This window comes from Ahaetulla prasina, chromosome 3, assembly GCF_028640845.1.
Source record: "Ahaetulla prasina isolate Xishuangbanna chromosome 3, ASM2864084v1, whole genome shotgun sequence".
Classification (NCBI taxonomy): Eukaryota; Metazoa; Chordata; class Lepidosauria; order Squamata; family Colubridae; genus Ahaetulla; species Ahaetulla prasina.
In genome coordinates this window covers 20,901,408-20,919,219 of record NC_080541.1, presented here as the reverse complement: position 1 = coordinate 20,919,219, position 17,812 = coordinate 20,901,408, and the positions used below count along the sequence as shown (strand labels likewise).

Genomic DNA, 17,812 nt, shown 5'->3' with positions numbered 1-17,812 from the left:
TCCCTCTCAGCCCTAGGAAGAAGGCAACAGTCAACCACTTCTGTAATCTGACCAAGAACACTGCAAAGACTTATCCAAGCAGTTTTTAAGAATTGGACACAATTGGATGCAAGCAAAACCATTGGGCATATATGCTTCATTTGGAAAGGGCCAATGTTGTACATTTCAAAGAATACATTCTCTGTGATATCCAGTGTGTTCCCTGACCATGTCCTCTGTTGAATTGAACTGAATGTCCCCCCTTGTAGAAGAGTTATGTCTGAGGATGTCTGCAGATATGGCAAAATGAGTTACGGTAGTATATATTCTTAGTTTAAATTTCGTTCCTTGAGGCATCTTTAAAGAAACTATGTTCTTTGTTCTCTTGGAAATGTTGCATGAGAGGTGAATTGGCATTTGGAGATTTATGGGGGATTGTTTATTTCAGAATGAAGGCTTCAGGAAACTAAGTTTAAACTCTGTGGGCTGAGCTATGGATTCTCAACCAATATTTACATCTTCATATACCTTTTAACTCTGATTTTGGACTTGATTTAAGCAATATGGGTAATAGTTATTGCATTGTTCTCAATATAACAGAATTATAACATTTGTAGGATTAGGTACTGGAGGTGAAAGAGGAATAATTTTGGAAAACGAACATGAGTTTGCTTTCATTAGCATGATTGTACAAGTAGTCCTCGATTTACTGAACATTCGAATTTACAACGACACTGAAAAAAATGATTGATGACCATTTTTCACTCTTACAACCATTGCAGCATCCCCAATGTCATGTGATCAAAATTCATATTTATGACAGTTGCAGTGTCCTGGGATCACATGATCACCTTTTGCCATCTTCTGATGAGCAAAATCAATAGGGAAACCAGATTCACTTAACAACTGTGTTACTAATTTAACAGCTATAATGATTCACTTTACAATTGTGGCACGAAAGGTCATAAAAATGGGGTAAAATTCATTGAACAACTGTCTCACTTAGCCACAGGAATTTTGGACTCAGTTGTGGTTGTAAAATGAGGATTACCTGGATCAACCCACAGAATTTTTCCTGGAAACTTTTTAAAGTAAAAGATGGGTTGCTGGAAACATCATTCTAGAGACAGATGAGTTTTTTTAAATTTTCCATTTGGAGGTCATCTTCAATTGAATTTTTAGATAAATTTGGGCAGATCTTAAAATCTTTTTATACAACCCTATCTCCTGGACAAGAATTTTGTTCATGATTTGGTAAGTTTTTTAAAAAAAAGAACTCATGAGTGATCATTGTCTTCAGTTTTTGTTATGTTTTTATGAAATGGTGCCTAATCAATTTGGAATTATTTTTTACCTTCTTAACCAGTTCCAGCTGCAGATGTTTGATATCGTTTGTTCCACTTCCTGGGCCAACAGAGATAAGTGCTGTGAACTTCCAGCTTTGGTAAGATGTTACCCATTAAGAATACTTATTTAGTCATTTTCAATTCAGTTATAACTATGTCTGGAAAGGTCTGCAAAAGAGGATCACGTAACCTGCATCCAGAGTATCCTAATTTGGAATATACTGAAGATAACACAATCTTTGTTGTTGTTGTTGTTGTTAGAGAGATGAAGAAGGCTGCCCTGCCCTTCCACATTCTTGTTCCTGCTCTGAAGTCAACAAAGGATCTCCTGGCCCCCCAGGACCACCGGTAAGGTTTTACTTTATTGGTCTTTCACTAATGTGCCACTTCATGTACTCCCAGGTGGCCAAGTATCAAATGTTATTGGATAGATTGAGATCGTAGCTCAGTGATGCAATCTGCTAAAATCTATCATCTTTGTGGGCTGAGAATTTAATATGTTGAATTGAAATAAGGACTGCTACTGCTCTGAAGTAGACTTTGTATTGAAGAGCAGCTGCTGTTTCCCATTAGCTTGGGTGGTAGCCTATATACATCTGATTGGCACTGAAACACAAAAGATGTGACATTTGTATATCTCACATATAAGCAGGGGTGGGCTGCTGAGGATTCACAGAGTTTCAGGAGAACCTCTAGCTAAGATTGTGTGCAATTCGGAGAACCCCCAAATCCCACTCCTGGCTGGCCTTGCCCATCCCACCATGCCCCTCCCAGGAGTCTCCACGCGGCCCGTTTTGGATGCAGGTAAATGCAGGTGAAAAACGGGCCTACTAGAAGTTCGCCATTTCCGGCCTCCAGAGGACCTCTAGAGCCTGGGGAGGCCGTTTTCGCCCTCCCGGAGGCTCAAGAAAAGCCTCCGGAACCCAGGGAGGGCAAAAATGCCCCCCCACTGTGGTGTAGGCCACCTGACTAGGCCACGCCCACCATGGCTACGGCCACCCAGCAACTGGGCAGAGAACCCCTTGCTAAAATTTTTGAAGCTCACCCCTGCATAGAAGGTTTCCTGTTTCTAGATGTTGTTTTGAATTAACAGTACATATACAATAAGGCTTCTTTCCTCTTGTTCCATTACTTAGAGTGCTGGAAACTTTCCAGATGTTTGTTTACTACTGATGATAATCAAATCTTCAAGCTATTCCATCTTTCTCTCCTCATTTGATACTTGCTGAAGGAAAAGAGAAGTGATGGAATGAATGTGGTAGATTATTGGACCACCAATCAATTCAAATAAGACAAGACCCGCTGTCCTAGAGGTGGATCTCTTGCCTCACAATCAGGCGGTTGTGAGTTTGATCCTAGGTAGAGGCAGATATAAGGTTTCTTGCTTGGACAGGGGGTTAGACTAGATGACCTGCAAGGTCCCTTCCAACTCTGTTAATCTGTTAAATATATGTTAAATTTCAGAGAAATAGAGATTGGGTAGGGCCTTTGAAAAATAATGACCATGCCTAGAAACATCCTTAGCATTTCTCTCTTCCCTAATATAATACCTTCAAAATATGTTGGATTTGTATTTCATCTAGTACATTTTTTTAAAAGCAGGGGTGTCAAACTGGTGGACACGTGCAGGCCATGCCCACCCCAGCTCCTCGAAGGGGAAAAATGTCACGATACGTCACGTGATGGCAATGTGATGCGGCGAGCTTGACCCCCGTGTTTTAAAGCAAGCTTAGCCTTACTAAATGTCACAGGAGTAAGTCAGAAATCTACCCTTGGGAACTTATTCAAGTGTCACTCATCTGCATCGTTGGCTGGTTTGCAAAATGAAGGAAAGTGCAAAAATGAATCAGAAATGACATTTTTATAGACAATTCCCAGTTGTCTTAGTGAAGGCCAAGTTCCGATTGTGCTTTTCTTAAGAAAAACAGGAATATTTAGGGATGGGGAAGAGTTATAAGTAGAATAGAGGAGGAGGAGGAGGAGGAGGAGGAGGAGGAGGTGGAGGAGGAGGAGGCGATGATGATACATGGAGATGATGCCCACAGTATTGGTGAATGCTGCAGCCAGGCTTAGAACCAAACAGAACTACTATGAAACAACAGCATCCTTGAGAGAAAAAGTTATTTTCAGTAGTACTGAATTCTGCCTGTTGGAAAAGTAACGGAGATAAGTTAAAAGATGGATGTTTGGCTAAAACTCTGTACAGGGACTTTCTTGAGTAGGAGATATAAATACATTGTAACGTTGAACAATAGGACTTACTTGATTTTCTTTTAATCTTAAATGTGTTTGATAGGGAGGTCCAGGTCTCCGAGGTCCGAAAGGAAGCCGTGGTGACGATGGCCCAAAGGTAACTGGCCAATGCTACTTCTTTCTGCATGATAGTCTGCGTATATCTCAGCCCACATAATGATTTCATTGTCTATGTCAGTAGTAGTCAACCTGGTCCCTACTGCCCACTAGTGGGCGTTCCAGCTTTCATGGTGGGCGGTAGGGGTTTTGTCCAATACTGAAGCACTTTCATTTTTTTTAATTTAATTGACTTTTTAAAAAAATTTCATAGCATTATTTAAAAACATTTTCATTAGGTTTTCATAAAATTCCCCGTGACAATTTAAATTTCTGAAAATATACTATTTGTATCGCCCACGCATAAGTTTAGTTCACGTTACATAAGTGAAACTAAATGGCGCTATAGTGTGACTGCAAACAAAAGAGCTTCGTCCCAGAATAGCTCGTGCATCTCCGCCCCCCCCCCACACCACCCAGCTGTAACAGACAAGCAGAGCTGGTAACCGGCACCCCCCCCAATCCAAGCCACGATGCGTGAGAGGCATGCGCAGACAACGATACACGGCGCATTACTTTGGAACTGGTGGGCGGTTAGAAAATTTTACTACTAACAGAGATACAAAAGTGGGTGGTAGGTTTGAAAACGTTGACTACCGCTGGTCTATGTAGAACGTGACCTATCTTTTGTCTTGTTAGCTTCTTTTTTTAATAAATATTATTGGGAGAAAAATAATTTGGGGGTGGGGGGTAACCAGGAAAATTGCTAAAAAAAGCAAGGATTTCTATAGAATAGGTAGAAATCATGGCATCTTCTGTTACTCCTAATTCAATTCTTATTAATTTCTACATTCAATTTTAGAGCTTTACAAAGAAGTTTCTTTCTTAAACTTTCTCCATCATGTTAAGTCTCGCTGTTACATGTCTGTACTTGGCACCAAAGTGGTGTGAAAGGTTTCAGGAATGCCAATGTTTTTGTGAGGTGTTGTTTTTATACAATTCCTACAGCCCACCTATATATCCACCCATAAACAGTCACTAAGCAAACTGTTGTAAGTCGAGGGCTGTTTGCAGTGCCCTGTAATCACATGACTGCCATTTATGACATTTTAGCTGGGAACTGGTGTTTACTTCCGGTTTCTGGCAAAAATCTGCACGTGGCAACTGTAGGTTTGCTTAATCATGGCATTTGCTTAATGACTGCAGCAATCATTTAACGACCAAAGTGTCTATTTAACAGCCACAGAATTTGCTTAACAACTGTGGTGTTCCCTTAACGACAATCGCAAATAAGGTAAAAATAAGTCCAGTCAAAAGGTGAGCCCTTTACCACCATCCCAGGTTACAACCATAATTGCCAGTCTCAATCAGAGTTGTACGTCGTAGACTACTGTTCAGGTTTTTCATTATTTGTATATTGTGTTTTGTAAACATTTCTGAGTCATGTTAGCATAAACAGCAGGATAAAATAGGCTATGGAAATAAATAAAGTGCATGGAATTTATGATGATCATTTTGGTTCTAGGGACCTGATGGACCTCGGGGTGAAATTGGTACTCCAGGCCCTCAAGGACCTCCTGGACCACAGGGGCCAAGCGGACTTTCCATCGAAGGACCTCCGGTAGGTTTATTATTATGCTTGAGCAAGGGGTTGGCTAGATGACCTCCAAAGTCTCTTCCAACTCTGTTATTTTGTTAGATACTTCTTGTCCAGTTGCTGAGCAACACAAGCAGAAGAGTGTTGGCACTTCCATGATATGCTTCCAGCGGCATTTGTTTGATAAATAAATAAAATATGGTGTCAGAACTAGAAAATTGATTTAGATGGGGCTTTAATCTGATCCAATGGTGGTCTCCTTTTTTCATGTAGTTTTAGCCACTGCAATGACAGCAAGGGTGTCAAACTCAAGGCCCATGGGCCAAATCCAGCCCGCAGGGTGCTTAGATCTGGCCTGTGGGGCCGACTTGGATACAGCGAAGAACCGGCCCGTGGTGCCTCTGCCAGTAAAAACAGACTCGGGAAAGCTGCGTGTGGCCATCCCAAGCTCCGTTTTCTCCAGCAGAGGGTTGCAGGAAGTTGTCGCAGTTGAAAATGGAGCTCAGGAGTCCGTTTTCGCTGCCAGAGTGCTCGGGCTGACAAAGGCACCCCCAACATGAATGACATGGAGCTGGCCATGTCCCCCTGGCCAACACCACCCACCGCCCCCCCCCCAAGGTGAAACACAACCCTGATGCGGCCCTCAATGAAATTGTGTTTGACACCCCTGGCCTAGGGGATTTTATAAAAAGCTTGATCTAGACCAGTGGTAGTCAACCTGGTCCGTACCGCCCACTAGTGGGCGTGCCATCTTTCATGGTGGGCAGTAGGGGTTTGGTCCGATACTGAAGCACTTTCCTTTTTTTTAATTTAATTGACTTTTTTAAAAAAATTCATAGCATTATTTAAAAACATTTTCATTAGGTTTTCATAAAATTCCCCGTGACAATTTAAATTTCTGAAAATATACTATTTGTATCGCCCGCGCATAGGTTTAGTTCACGTTACGTAAGTGAAACTAAATGACGCTATAGTGCGACCGCAAACAAAAGACCCTCGTCCCAGAATAGCTCGCGCATCTCCCCCTATACCACCCAGCTGTAACAGACAAGCAGACCTGGTAGCCGCCGCCCCCCGACCCAATCCACAGTGCGCGAGAGGCATGCGCAGATGATGATACACGGCGCATTACTGTGGAACCGGTGGGCAGTTAGAAAATTTTACTACTAACAGAGATACAAAAGTGGGCGGTAGGTATAAAAAGGTTAACTACCCCTGATCTAGACAAAGCAGTATCAAAAATAGTAGCAAAAAAAGTAGTATCATAATATCATAAGGGTAAGAAAAATACGTTTTCTGAGTCTCCTCTTCCTATTTTCTTTATAATTTTAGGGCTGTATCAGCAGATTGCTTCCTTCTTTTCTTCCCTTTAGGCCAGATATGGAGACACAGATATGGGAAGGTAGAGGCAGAGAGGAACTAAAGAAAACCAACTCTGTGGTTAAAAGTCTGCTTGTGTAATGGACGTAATCTATAGTCTGCCCAACTAGATCAAAACAAGCTACAATTAAAAAAGAATTGGATGCCATGGTTTATGGATTTAATTAAGGGCTATCCTACCCTTTCTTCCATAGCTGAAAACTTTCTTACCATAATTCCATAAAAGCGATGTTAGGATTCCTTTTTTCTCCCTTCTCCAGAAAAAAAATGGCAATTGATTGTTTTGTTTGGATGGGAAGAAAGGAGAGCAGTGAAATAAATAATAGAGCGTTTATTCATTTTCAGGGACCAACCGGAGAAAAAGGAGAAAGGGGAGAAATTGGGCGTCCAGGTCTTCAGGTAACCCTTGGTCTATGCTGGTTTAGAATAGAGTTACTGCTACTACTTAGTCATTAGATATTTCAGAGCTGTATGGTTATTATTTATATTTTAAATTTATATACCGCCCATCTCACTATCTAGAGTGACTCTGGGTGGCTTACAAAGCAATAAAAATCGAAGTATAAAAGTTATAACTATAGGAACGGTTAAGATTGCAAGAATTAATTTGACCAAAAATCAGGGAGCAGGGATGGTGCCTTGTTCTGGTCATTGCACCAGCTACCTCCATCCTAAGCATCTCTATTGGGACCCATGCCAATTGGCAGAGCCAGGTCTTAAATTCCTTCCGAAGGTCAGGAGAGTGGGGGGAAACTTCACCTCTGGAGGCAGGATCAGAGGTGGGTTTCAGCAGATTCGGATCAGTTCTGGAGAACTGGTAGTGGAAATTCTGAGTAGTTCGGAGAACCGGTAGTAAAAATTCTGACTGGTCCCACCCCTCATCTATTCTCGGCCTCCCGAGTCCCAGCTGATTGGGAGGAAATGGGGATTTTGCAGTATCCTTCCCCTGGATTGGGGGGGGGGAAATGGAGATTTTACAGTATCCTTCCCCTGCAATGCCCACCAAGCCACGCCCACCAAGCCATGCCACGCCCACCAAGCCACGCCCACAGAACCGGGTATTAAAAAATTTGAAACCCACCACTGGGCAGGATGTTCCAAAGGATGGAGGGGCACAGCAGAAAAGGCTCTTTTCCCACACTCCACTAGCCAAATTTCCTTGGCTCATGGGGTCCACTGTTGGTGTCTTCCACCAGAACATGCGGGGTGTGCCAATCCCATTGGGCAGGACTGTTCCTAAGATATTCTGGACCCATGCCATAAAGGGCTTTAAATGTGATAACCAGCACCTTGAATTGGATCCAGAAGCATATCAGCAACCAGTGCAATGTGATTAATCAGTCTATATTTAGATTTATGTGAGTTTTTTAAAAGAAATATGCATAAGTAAATTTACACTATTACTGTTGCTGTTATTAGCAGAAATGTGAATTTAATTGTACAATTTGACTCTTTTTTGGGTGTTCTTCAGGGTATTCCAGGACCAACGGGGTCACCAGGACGAGATGGAAGCCAAGGTCCAAGGGTAATATGAAAGAATTAATAGTAACCATCCAGCTACTTCAGTTTGATCCGCTCCTCCAAGACTTAATTTTAGATACCGTAAACTGCTCTTACTAGAATGAGTTCACATTCTATGTTTCAATGCTATACCCAGATGCTCAAAAGACAATTCCTGTGTTAAGTCCATGCAAGACTCAAAGAAAGAAACCATGTTATCATTTAGCATAACAACATCAGTTCAGACAACTTCCTAATGGTTGGATTCTCACAACCTGTTGAATTCGAAAACACCAAAGTCCATTTTAGCTTAACCTAGCATGTTGTACAGTCCTAGAGACCCCTTATTCTTCCCTACCGGCAGAAAATTCTGATTTAGTTCTGTGGTCTTAGATGCTTCACAGTGAATCCTGGTAAAGGAAGTACCCAGGATGGCTGACAGATGTTGATTCTTCGGCAAAGGCTAAGAATAAAAACATTTCTCAGTTCTCCTTAAGGGGAGCTGCAAAGAACTGCTACAAATGTCAACTCAATTCCCCAAATTTATTTCCAGTAAGAGATTGGCTGCAAAAGGCTAATTTTGGTTGAGATTACTAAATTGGAATACAATCATTCTTTCACAGGTGGCTTTTTATAAAATCAAATCGAATCGAATCGAATCGAATCGAATCGAATAGAATAGAATAGAATAGAATTTTTTATTGGCCAAGTGTGATTGGACACTCAAGGAATTTGTCTTGGTGCATATGCTCTCAATGTACATAAAAGAGAAGATACGTTCATCAAGAATCATAAGGTACAACACTTAATGATAGTCAAAGGTTACAAATAAGCAATCAGGAAACAATATCAATATAAATTGTAAGGATACAAGCAACAAAGTTACAGTCATACAGTTATAAGCGGAAGGAGATAGGTGATGGGAATGATGAGAAGATTAATAGTAGTGCAGACTTAGTAAATAGTTTGACAGTGTGGAGGGAATTTTGTTTAGCAGAGTGATGACGTTCAGGAAGAAACTGTTCTTGTATTTAGTTGTTCTGGTGTGCAGTGCTCTGTAGCGTCGTTTTGAGGATAGGAGTTGAAACAGTTTATGTCCAGGATGTGAGGGGTCTGTAAATATTTTCACAGCCCTCTTTTTGACTCATGCAGTATACAGGTCCTCAGTGGAAGGCAGGTTGGTAGCAATTGTTTTTTCTTCAGTTCTATTCTTTCATGTCTGAGATGGATGTACTGTACTTTCCAGATGTTTGGAATATAGAGGCTGGAAAAAAGAATTACTTATCTCTTCCTCCTGCTGAAGCAGAGTCTCAGTGTTTTTCCTCCCACTCTGGCAAATATTTTGAAATGAATTCCTGCCTTCCTTTCTCTACAGCATCTGGGGATACCTGAAGTGAATTACTCCACTCCATCGATGGCTTGTTTGTGTCAGTTCATAATATTGTTGTTGAGGTCTTGTCCATCCTTAGCAGGGAGCAAATGCTATTATCAAACTGAATGGATAGTTTATCTGTATAGACATGAATAGAATTGCCTCTATAAATATTTACTCTGAAGGAAAATTCGCTTTGTTCTAAATATATAACAGTCTTCTTCAGCCTTATGTTATCCAGATGTTCTGGAATACAATTTTAGAACTGTCAGTCAGTATGTAAATACATGTGGTGAACACCACATTTTCTCAATGAGCTTTATGTTTTATACTCTTAGGATTTTTTTTAATTGAAATCTTTATTTTCTTCAGATATTCTTGAGAGGGAATTTGTGAAGGACTGCATGCAGTCCTCGACTTACGACCACAATTGAGCCCAAAATTTCCGTTGTTAAGTGAAGCATTTGTTAAGGGAGTCTTGCCCCATTTTACAATCATTCTTACCTCAGCTGTTAAGTGAATCGATGAAGTTGAAAAGTTAGCAACTTGGTTCTTAAGTGAATCTGGCTTCCCCATTGACTTTGCTTGTCGGAAGGTGGCAAAAGAGAATCACATGACCTTGGGACACAGCAACGGACATAAATGTGAACCAGTTGCCAAGCATCTGAATTTCAATCATGTGATGCTGCAAAAAATTATAACTGTGAAAAACTGTCATAAGTCACTTTTTTCAGTGCCGTTGTAACTTTGAACGGTCACTAAATGGACTGTTGCAAGTCAAGGACTACCTGCAGATGAATCAGAAGCTAAGGACTGAAGATGGGTCACTGAGGGTTGTCTGAAGGTCTAGAACACGGGTGTCAAACTCGCAGTGTCAAGTTGCCATCATGTGATGTTTTGCGATGTTTTTTCCCTTCGCGGAGCTGGGGTGGGCATGGTCAATCCAGCCCATGGGCCGCCAGTTTGACAACCCTGGTCTAGAAACATCTGGTTTATACTTCAACCTTGTTACCGTCTTTGGCAATAGCTGCTATTGAGAGTCTGGTTAAAGATATGATAGTTACTGGCAGAGTTTAGTCATTCTTGCTCTGAGAAACTGTGGATGGAGTGTTTGCTATGAAGAAATGGGTGACAGATGAAAAAGGCTGGAAGGAGAATGTTGAAAACAACAGACAATTCATTGCTGTAGGCCAGGGATGTCCAAACTTGGCCCGTTGAAGAGTGGTGGACTTCAACTCCCAGAATTCCCCAGCCAGCAACTTGCTCATATTTATAGCTCATGCTGGCTGGGGAATTCTGGGATTTGAAGTCCACCACTCTTCAAGGGGCCAAGTTTGGACACTCCTGCTGGAGGCTTTTCTATCACATCCCATTCTGTTTTTCCCTATGGAAGTGTTATGAATCTTGATACATTGTATTATTTCAATGCAGATTTCAATGCGGTATTTTTTATACAATATAATTATAAATTATAATACAATGTAATATAATTATAAATTATGACTATTCTATTATTCATAAAGCTGAAAGTACTGACAAAAAGAAGAAGAAAAAGCAACATTTCTATCAATACTAATAGCATTTTAGGATGTCAAGATTGCAAGCATAAAATTACATAACTTGTCATCCAAAATTGAGTATAATATAAAAAAAGGACCACTGTATGTCATATGGAAATGGTTATGTGACAATAGTTTAGGTCTGAAATGAATTAATTATAGGATCACAATTGTATTATTATTATTGAGCTGTGGTGGTGCAGTGGTTAGAAAGCAGTATTGCAGGCAAATTCTGCCCACTGCCAGACGCTCAATCCTGACCGACTTAAGGTTGACTCAGCCTTCCATCCTTCCGAGGTTGGTAAAATGAGGACCCAAATTGTTGGGGGCAATAGGCTGACTCTGTAAACCACTGTGTATAAGTCTAAGTGCTAGTGCCATATGTATATCAATAGAAAAAGGATAGATGAAGGAAACACTTTAACTTGTTATAACTTAAAAATATTTTAACTTTAACATAAAAATAAACATCTTTTTAGGTTCCATATCCTGGTCTTATCACTTGAGTGAGGCATAAAACATAGGAGTGGAGAACCTGTAGCTTTCCAGATGTTCCTAGCTGTGGTGAGGAATGGTAGGATTGTAGTTACAGCAACATCTGGAGGGCCACAGCCTCCCAATACCTACGTAGAGCCTGTCAGTTTGCAATAATGATAGCATTGTTTGACTAATAAAGGTAGCAATGGGAATATCTATATTGTAGAAGCACACGGCAGTGCAAAACAGATGGCAAAATGCTTCCCAAGCAGTAAGTACCTTTCTTCAAAACAATAAAGTTGTGCCTTTCTCCTGCCTTGCATGACTTTTCTGGAACATCTCTGTGCCTATCACTTCTTTTCATGGACAGGAAGGGTGGGGGAATAGACCTATTCATAACTGGGATTGTTTATTTGCCCACTGTCCGTGACAATTAACTGTGTACAATTTTCCATCTCCTTGGCTTTAGTCTGTCATTGAGTCATTGTGTGTAAAGCCAAGAATGATAAACAATGAAAAATAGGGTTTTGTTCTGCTAACTTTCCATGTTCTAATTGTAATAGTTTTCTTTCTTTCTTTCTTTCTTTCTTTCTTTCTTTCTTTCTTTCTTTCTTTCTTTCTTTCTTTCTTTCTTTCTTTCTTTCTTTCTCTCTCTCTCTCTCTCTCTCTTTCTTTCTTTCTGCCTTCCTCCTCCTCTCCCCTCCTCTCCTCCCTCTCCCTCCCTCCCTCTCCCCTCCTTCTCTTTCCCCTCCTCCTCCTTTTCTCCCTCTCCCCTTTCCTCCTCTCTCTCCTTCTCTCTTTCCCCCTCCTCCCTCTCCCCCTCCCTCTCCCTCTCCTCCCCCTCCTTCTCCCTCTCCCTCCATACTGATCTGCATTGCCATTTCTGCAAGCACATCTAATAACAGGGTTAAAGCCCTCTTCGTTCCAAACGATGCTTTTCCTAAGCATGTTACATAGATGTTAAGTTTGTTCAGATGACAGGGAACTATTTTATAAGGGTTTGTTTATTTTAAAGAAAAAACTGGCCTGCCAGCTATGATTCTGAGCAAACTATCAAACTCTCTTTCTCAGGAATCGTAGGGGAGAGGAAGAGAACTGATTCTTTGCCATAAATTTATTCTCACCTCGGTCATTGCAATAAATAAGACATTACAATGGGTACGCATCATAAAGTATCAGCTCATATGTTTCATCTCAAGGCTTTCTTCCAAGTTTATAAATCTAAAACTGTAATGTAAAACTTAGAATCCTTAAGCCCCTTAGTTTCAGAGGCACTCGGAGAATTAAGGTAGCTTTGTGGGCCATCCTATCAAATAACATTCACCTACTTGGAATAGTATGTGCATGATGTATTTGCCATCAGGTGTGGTAACAGCACTCTCACATTGCTAAAATCACTTGAGTTCTAAAGCTCATCTTGCATTCAGCTCTGTTAATGAAGAAGCCTTTTAAATCCGTGTTATTGTGGCATACGATTAAAAAAAAGGGCAAGGTTTCACTTGCCTGGCCACGCCCACCATTTTCAATTGATTGATCCCACCCACTCCCCACCATTACAGGCAACATACCGCTGTATATTTTAAATTTGTCCCAAGGCAACTGGACTTTCTTGTTTTGGTTTTTTCCTCCTTGAAAACTTTAGCTTCTCATCCAAGAAGCTTTCGAAGCTGCCAAACTGAAGAAGCTTCTTGGATGAGAAGCGAAACATTTTCAAGGAGAAAAAAAAACCCACAAGAAAGTCCAATTGCCTTTGGAAAAAGTATTTTTGGGACAACCATGATTGAGAATTTCCATAGACATATTTTAAATTTGGTGTCTGTGTGCGTGTGTGCGCACACGCATGCATGATTTGGTGCAAGAGCAACATCAGAATGTGCAGTATATGGAACAAGCAACTTCATAGTCTTAAAAGTAGCAGTTCTCCAGTCAATTTGAGCAGAGGGTTGGACTAGAAGACCTCTAAGGTCCCTTCCAACTCTGTGTCAGCTTTGGAAGCCATATTAGGCCGGAAGCTTCCATGCTGCCACCTTCTCATGTGTAGGAAAGTAGGAGGGGGGATTTAGTAAAAGGGTTGTCTTTAGACATAATAGCATTCTTCCTATCAGTGAAGGTCAGGCTGATCCTCCATCTGGAGAAGGAGTGGCCGGAGTGCTGTCTCGATATGGGATGGATGGTGATTGGAGCATGTGATAGACTGAGGAGTGAGGGGATGGTTTGTGGGGTTTTGATTTACTGAGGGAAAACCTGGACCTCTCAGATTTGGGTTTTCCCAGATGGGCCAGTTTACCTATTCTAGTAAATAGAACTTTGAAAAATGCTTGCTTCAGAGTTTTTACTTGGAGTTGGGGGTTCTATTCTATTCTATTTTATTCTATTCTATTCTATTCTATTCTACTCTACTCTACTCTACTCTACTCTACTCTACTCTACTCTACTCTATTCTAGTCTGTCTTGCATGCTGTGGAAATTAGAGATGAACAGGACCACTTAGGCATGGAGTCCATCCTCTAGGAATCCAAATTAATCAGTATCTGGCCTCCACTTGAACACTTTTAGCAAAGGTGTTGCTAAAAGTTGTCTTCACCGTTGTCTTCACTGTCATGTCACTAATGCTATTACAAACTGCTCTACTGTAACTTTTCTGGGATTAAGTTTTGAACTTGGAAAAATAAACAAAAAGAATTCCACATCTGTTATTTATCAGAATGTGGCAATATGGATTCTTTCCCTAAACCGCTTTCCAATTAATCTCCTTTTCCCCCCGCACACATGCTTAAACAGAAAACCCTGAGAAGCAGGACTACATAGTCTATGCAAAGGTGGAAATGAAGTGTGTGTGTGTGTATAGCATATGGGCATAGCAGAAACAAACCATGAGCGACTCAGCTGCAGCAATTCCACACAAGCTTTATTCAATCAATAACATCTATGACTAACTACAAAAGTAGAACATTTGGTTTAAAGCATAAATTGTGAATTTTCTTGTAGATACTATAGAAATCTTGCATAGAAAGTATCAGGTGCAAAAGATCAAGACACAAGTTCCAATTAAACTGTGTAAACTTACTAAATCATTAGTAATTAGTAATTTATTACTAATAAATCACAAAAATCTACTCAACTAAATAAGAGCCAACGAAGGGTGTTAAATAAGAGTCAACAAATTCATGGGAGGTTGGACTTTGCTTGTGACTACATAGAGATTCTATGCTAATTCCTCTTTTGGCTCCGCCCTGATTATTAGCACTCCTTCTACAAACAGCCATATAAATGTGAGTAATTACACTTTAGCCATAGGAACTAAGTTTAAAAGGTTTCCAAAAATTCTACAACAATCATCCATTTTATTACTCCAAATCATTCATTGGAATCCTCCACCATTATTTATTTTTGTTGATTTTAAGCAAAAGGAAACCGATGACAATAAGTTTAGTTATTTAGGTTTATATAGTACTATATCAGGGGTGTCAAACTCAAGGTCCACGGGCTTAGAGCTAGCCCATGGGGGCCCCCTGGAATCAGCAAAGGACCAGCTTGCGGTGCCTCTGCCAGCGAAAATGGAGCTTGGGAAAGCTGCCGTCCAGAACTCCATTTTTGCTGGCAGATGGTTGAGGGAGTCCGTGTCAGCCAAAAACAGAGCTTGGGAGCCCGTTTTTGCTGGCAGAGCACTCGGGCCACCACAGGCGCCGGCACACAAATGACATTCAGCTGGCCATGCCCACCCTGGTCCTTAGAGGTCAAATACAACCCTGATGTGTCCCTCAATGAAATTGAGTTTGACACCTGTCAACTTGCAAAGCATCCTTGGCCTGCTTTTGAGTTGCCATAGGCCAGGGGAGATGGGAAACCAGCGAAATGGCACAACAGCCAAAGACAGATGCACATTCCATGCTTATCTCTCTCAAGGCTGTATCCCAGGGTTACCTACAGCAGCCGGAGGTGAGTGACCTCTACAACCCATGCAATTGCTCTGTTGGGAATGTGATTGATGACACATCCTGGGGGGAGGGGGGAAACAGGGTCATAATTGGAACGTAAATTACGTAGGGTCAGAGCTGGCTTCACTTGGGAATGTGCCAATATGAAGCTCCTAATAACTGGATTTCTTTTGAAGCTTGGCTCGAAACACATCGTGGGAACCCTGATAACACCCCTGTACTATATGTATATGAGAATTAATACAATCTTTATATATATGATATGTCTAATTCTTTTAAACATTATAATGAACAAAATAGTAATCCAAGTATTTTCATGTCTTTTAGGGCCTGGTAGGCAAAGATGGACCAACTGGACCTCCAGGTTCCTCAGGACCAGTGGTAAACACAATCATATTATTCCATTCTTTTAAAAAATGGTTAAAAACTTTGAATCACAAAAGGGGAATAAGGAATATTTGTTAACTTGCTTTCCTTGCTAAATAACAAAGTTAATTCATTAACTCTGGATTTCCCAACACAATGGCTGATAATGCTCATGTACCCACAAATAATGTGCCTCTTAAATAATTATACTTTTAAAAATACCTAATTAAAAAAAATATAGAATTTTATCTGTGAAATAAAGTGTATGCCTTTGCCATCATTTTTATTTCCAAAATTGCTTCTGGATCTCAAATGAGACTTGAGGTCTATTTTAGAAAATAGAAATGATGGATGTAATGGAATCTTTCTGTCTTTAAAAGGTCATAAATCTCTGAACTAATTTCAATCATAACATGCAACAGCTAAAACCCTGAGACAGTTCCAAAGATTAGGGAGTTATTCCAAGGGTTAGTCCCAGCTTTGGCATACAATGATCCACCTAATGACCAGTGATGTCATGACTCTGGGTTTCATTTCTGTTTTTTCCCATGGAACTTCCATGTCAAGTCCATCGATCCAACTTGGGAAAGAAACCTCAAGGCCAAAAACCTGGAATAGCAAATAGTCTGTAGAGAGTCTCAGTCATCCAGGTCATGGTTGTCCCAAAGGAACTTTTTTTTCAGGAGACAACTGGGCTTTCTTGTTTTTTTCTTTTGAAGGTGTTTCGCTTCTCATGCAAGAAACTTCTTCAGCTTTGACAGGACAGTGGGAAATGGAAGGATTTATATTCCTTGCAGACAGCCGATCATCTGCATCCTTTTAGAGAGTCGTTGAAGCACTTGGAGGTTTATCTGTGTCCTCAGGGTCACCTGAGTAGGGCTCCTGGTTCCTGTAGTCCTGAAGAATATAAATCCTTCCATTCCCCACTATCCTGTCAGAGCCAATGAAGCTTCTTGGATGAGAAGCGAAACGTCTTCAAAAGAAAAAACAAAGTCCAGTTGCCTCCTGAAAAAAGCACTTTTGGGACTGGAAGAGCAAATCTTAAAAAAAAACAAAAACACCTTGCTTCATCTAGTTAATATAGCCAATTTCACCCATTTTATTTTGCCTGGATTACTGTAAACCTAGTTCGAACTATAAGAAAGGAAAATCAGGGGATGTATTTGCAAACAGTTAAAACAGTCCAGATCAGTCTTAAGTATTATTCTCCAAAGCCCCTGAAGGCAGGCTGAGAAGTAATGGGTAGAAGCTTCTTAAAGAGACTGGAAATAAAAAGGAATTTCCTGACAGCAACAACAGATAATCAGTGGAACAGCTTGCTTCCTGGAATTGTGGGTGCTCTGTCACTACAGGTCTTCAAAAATACACAGCTTTCCTGTCAAACAGACAACAAGTGGTCAAAATTGGCAATGCTCTATCAAATCCGGTTCCTGCCAAAAGTGGCGTTCCCCAAGGCAGCGTTCTTGGACCAACACTTTCCATATTATACATTAATGATCTCTGTGACCATATTACAAGTAATTGTGTTCTCTTTGCTGATGACGTCAAACTATTCAACACCACCAACAATACAGCTATCCTCCAAAAAGACCTTGACTTTGTATCTGAATGGTCTAAAACTTGGCAACTCCAAATCTCAACCAGCAAATGCTCAGTCTTACATATTGGAAAAAAGAACCCAAACATTAAATACAAGCCTGACGGACATTACCTTACAGATGACCCCCACCCTGTTAAAGACCTTGGAGTTTTCATATCAAATGATCTAAGTGCCAAAGCCCACTGCAACTACATCGCAAAAAAGGCTTTAAGAGTTGTAAACCTAATCTTGTGTAGCTTCTTCTCCAAAAACACTACACTACTAATCAGAGCATATAAAACATTTGTTAGACCAATTCTTGAATATAGCTCGACTGTCTGGAACCTATACCACATTTCTGACATCAATACAATTGAACGCGTCCAGAAATATTTTACAAGGAGAGTTCTCCACTCCTCTGAATACAACA

The 17,812-nt window shown here is 40.7% G+C and overlaps 1 protein-coding gene across 1 annotated transcript in view; it reads left to right on the top strand.

Annotated features, from left to right (window-relative positions):
- Positions 1-17,812, top strand: part of COL14A1 (collagen type XIV alpha 1 chain) — a 175,114-nt gene that overhangs the window by 125,611 nt on the left and 31,691 nt on the right. The window contains exons 35-41 of the mRNA XM_058177897.1: positions 1,346-1,423; positions 1,587-1,673; positions 3,622-3,675; positions 5,140-5,235; positions 6,937-6,990; positions 8,063-8,116; positions 15,765-15,818. Of these exons, the coding sequence (XP_058033880.1) occupies positions 1,346-1,423; positions 1,587-1,673; positions 3,622-3,675; positions 5,140-5,235; positions 6,937-6,990; positions 8,063-8,116; positions 15,765-15,818 (477 nt within the window). The remainder of the gene's footprint in view (positions 1-1,345; positions 1,424-1,586; positions 1,674-3,621; positions 3,676-5,139; positions 5,236-6,936; positions 6,991-8,062; positions 8,117-15,764; positions 15,819-17,812) is intronic.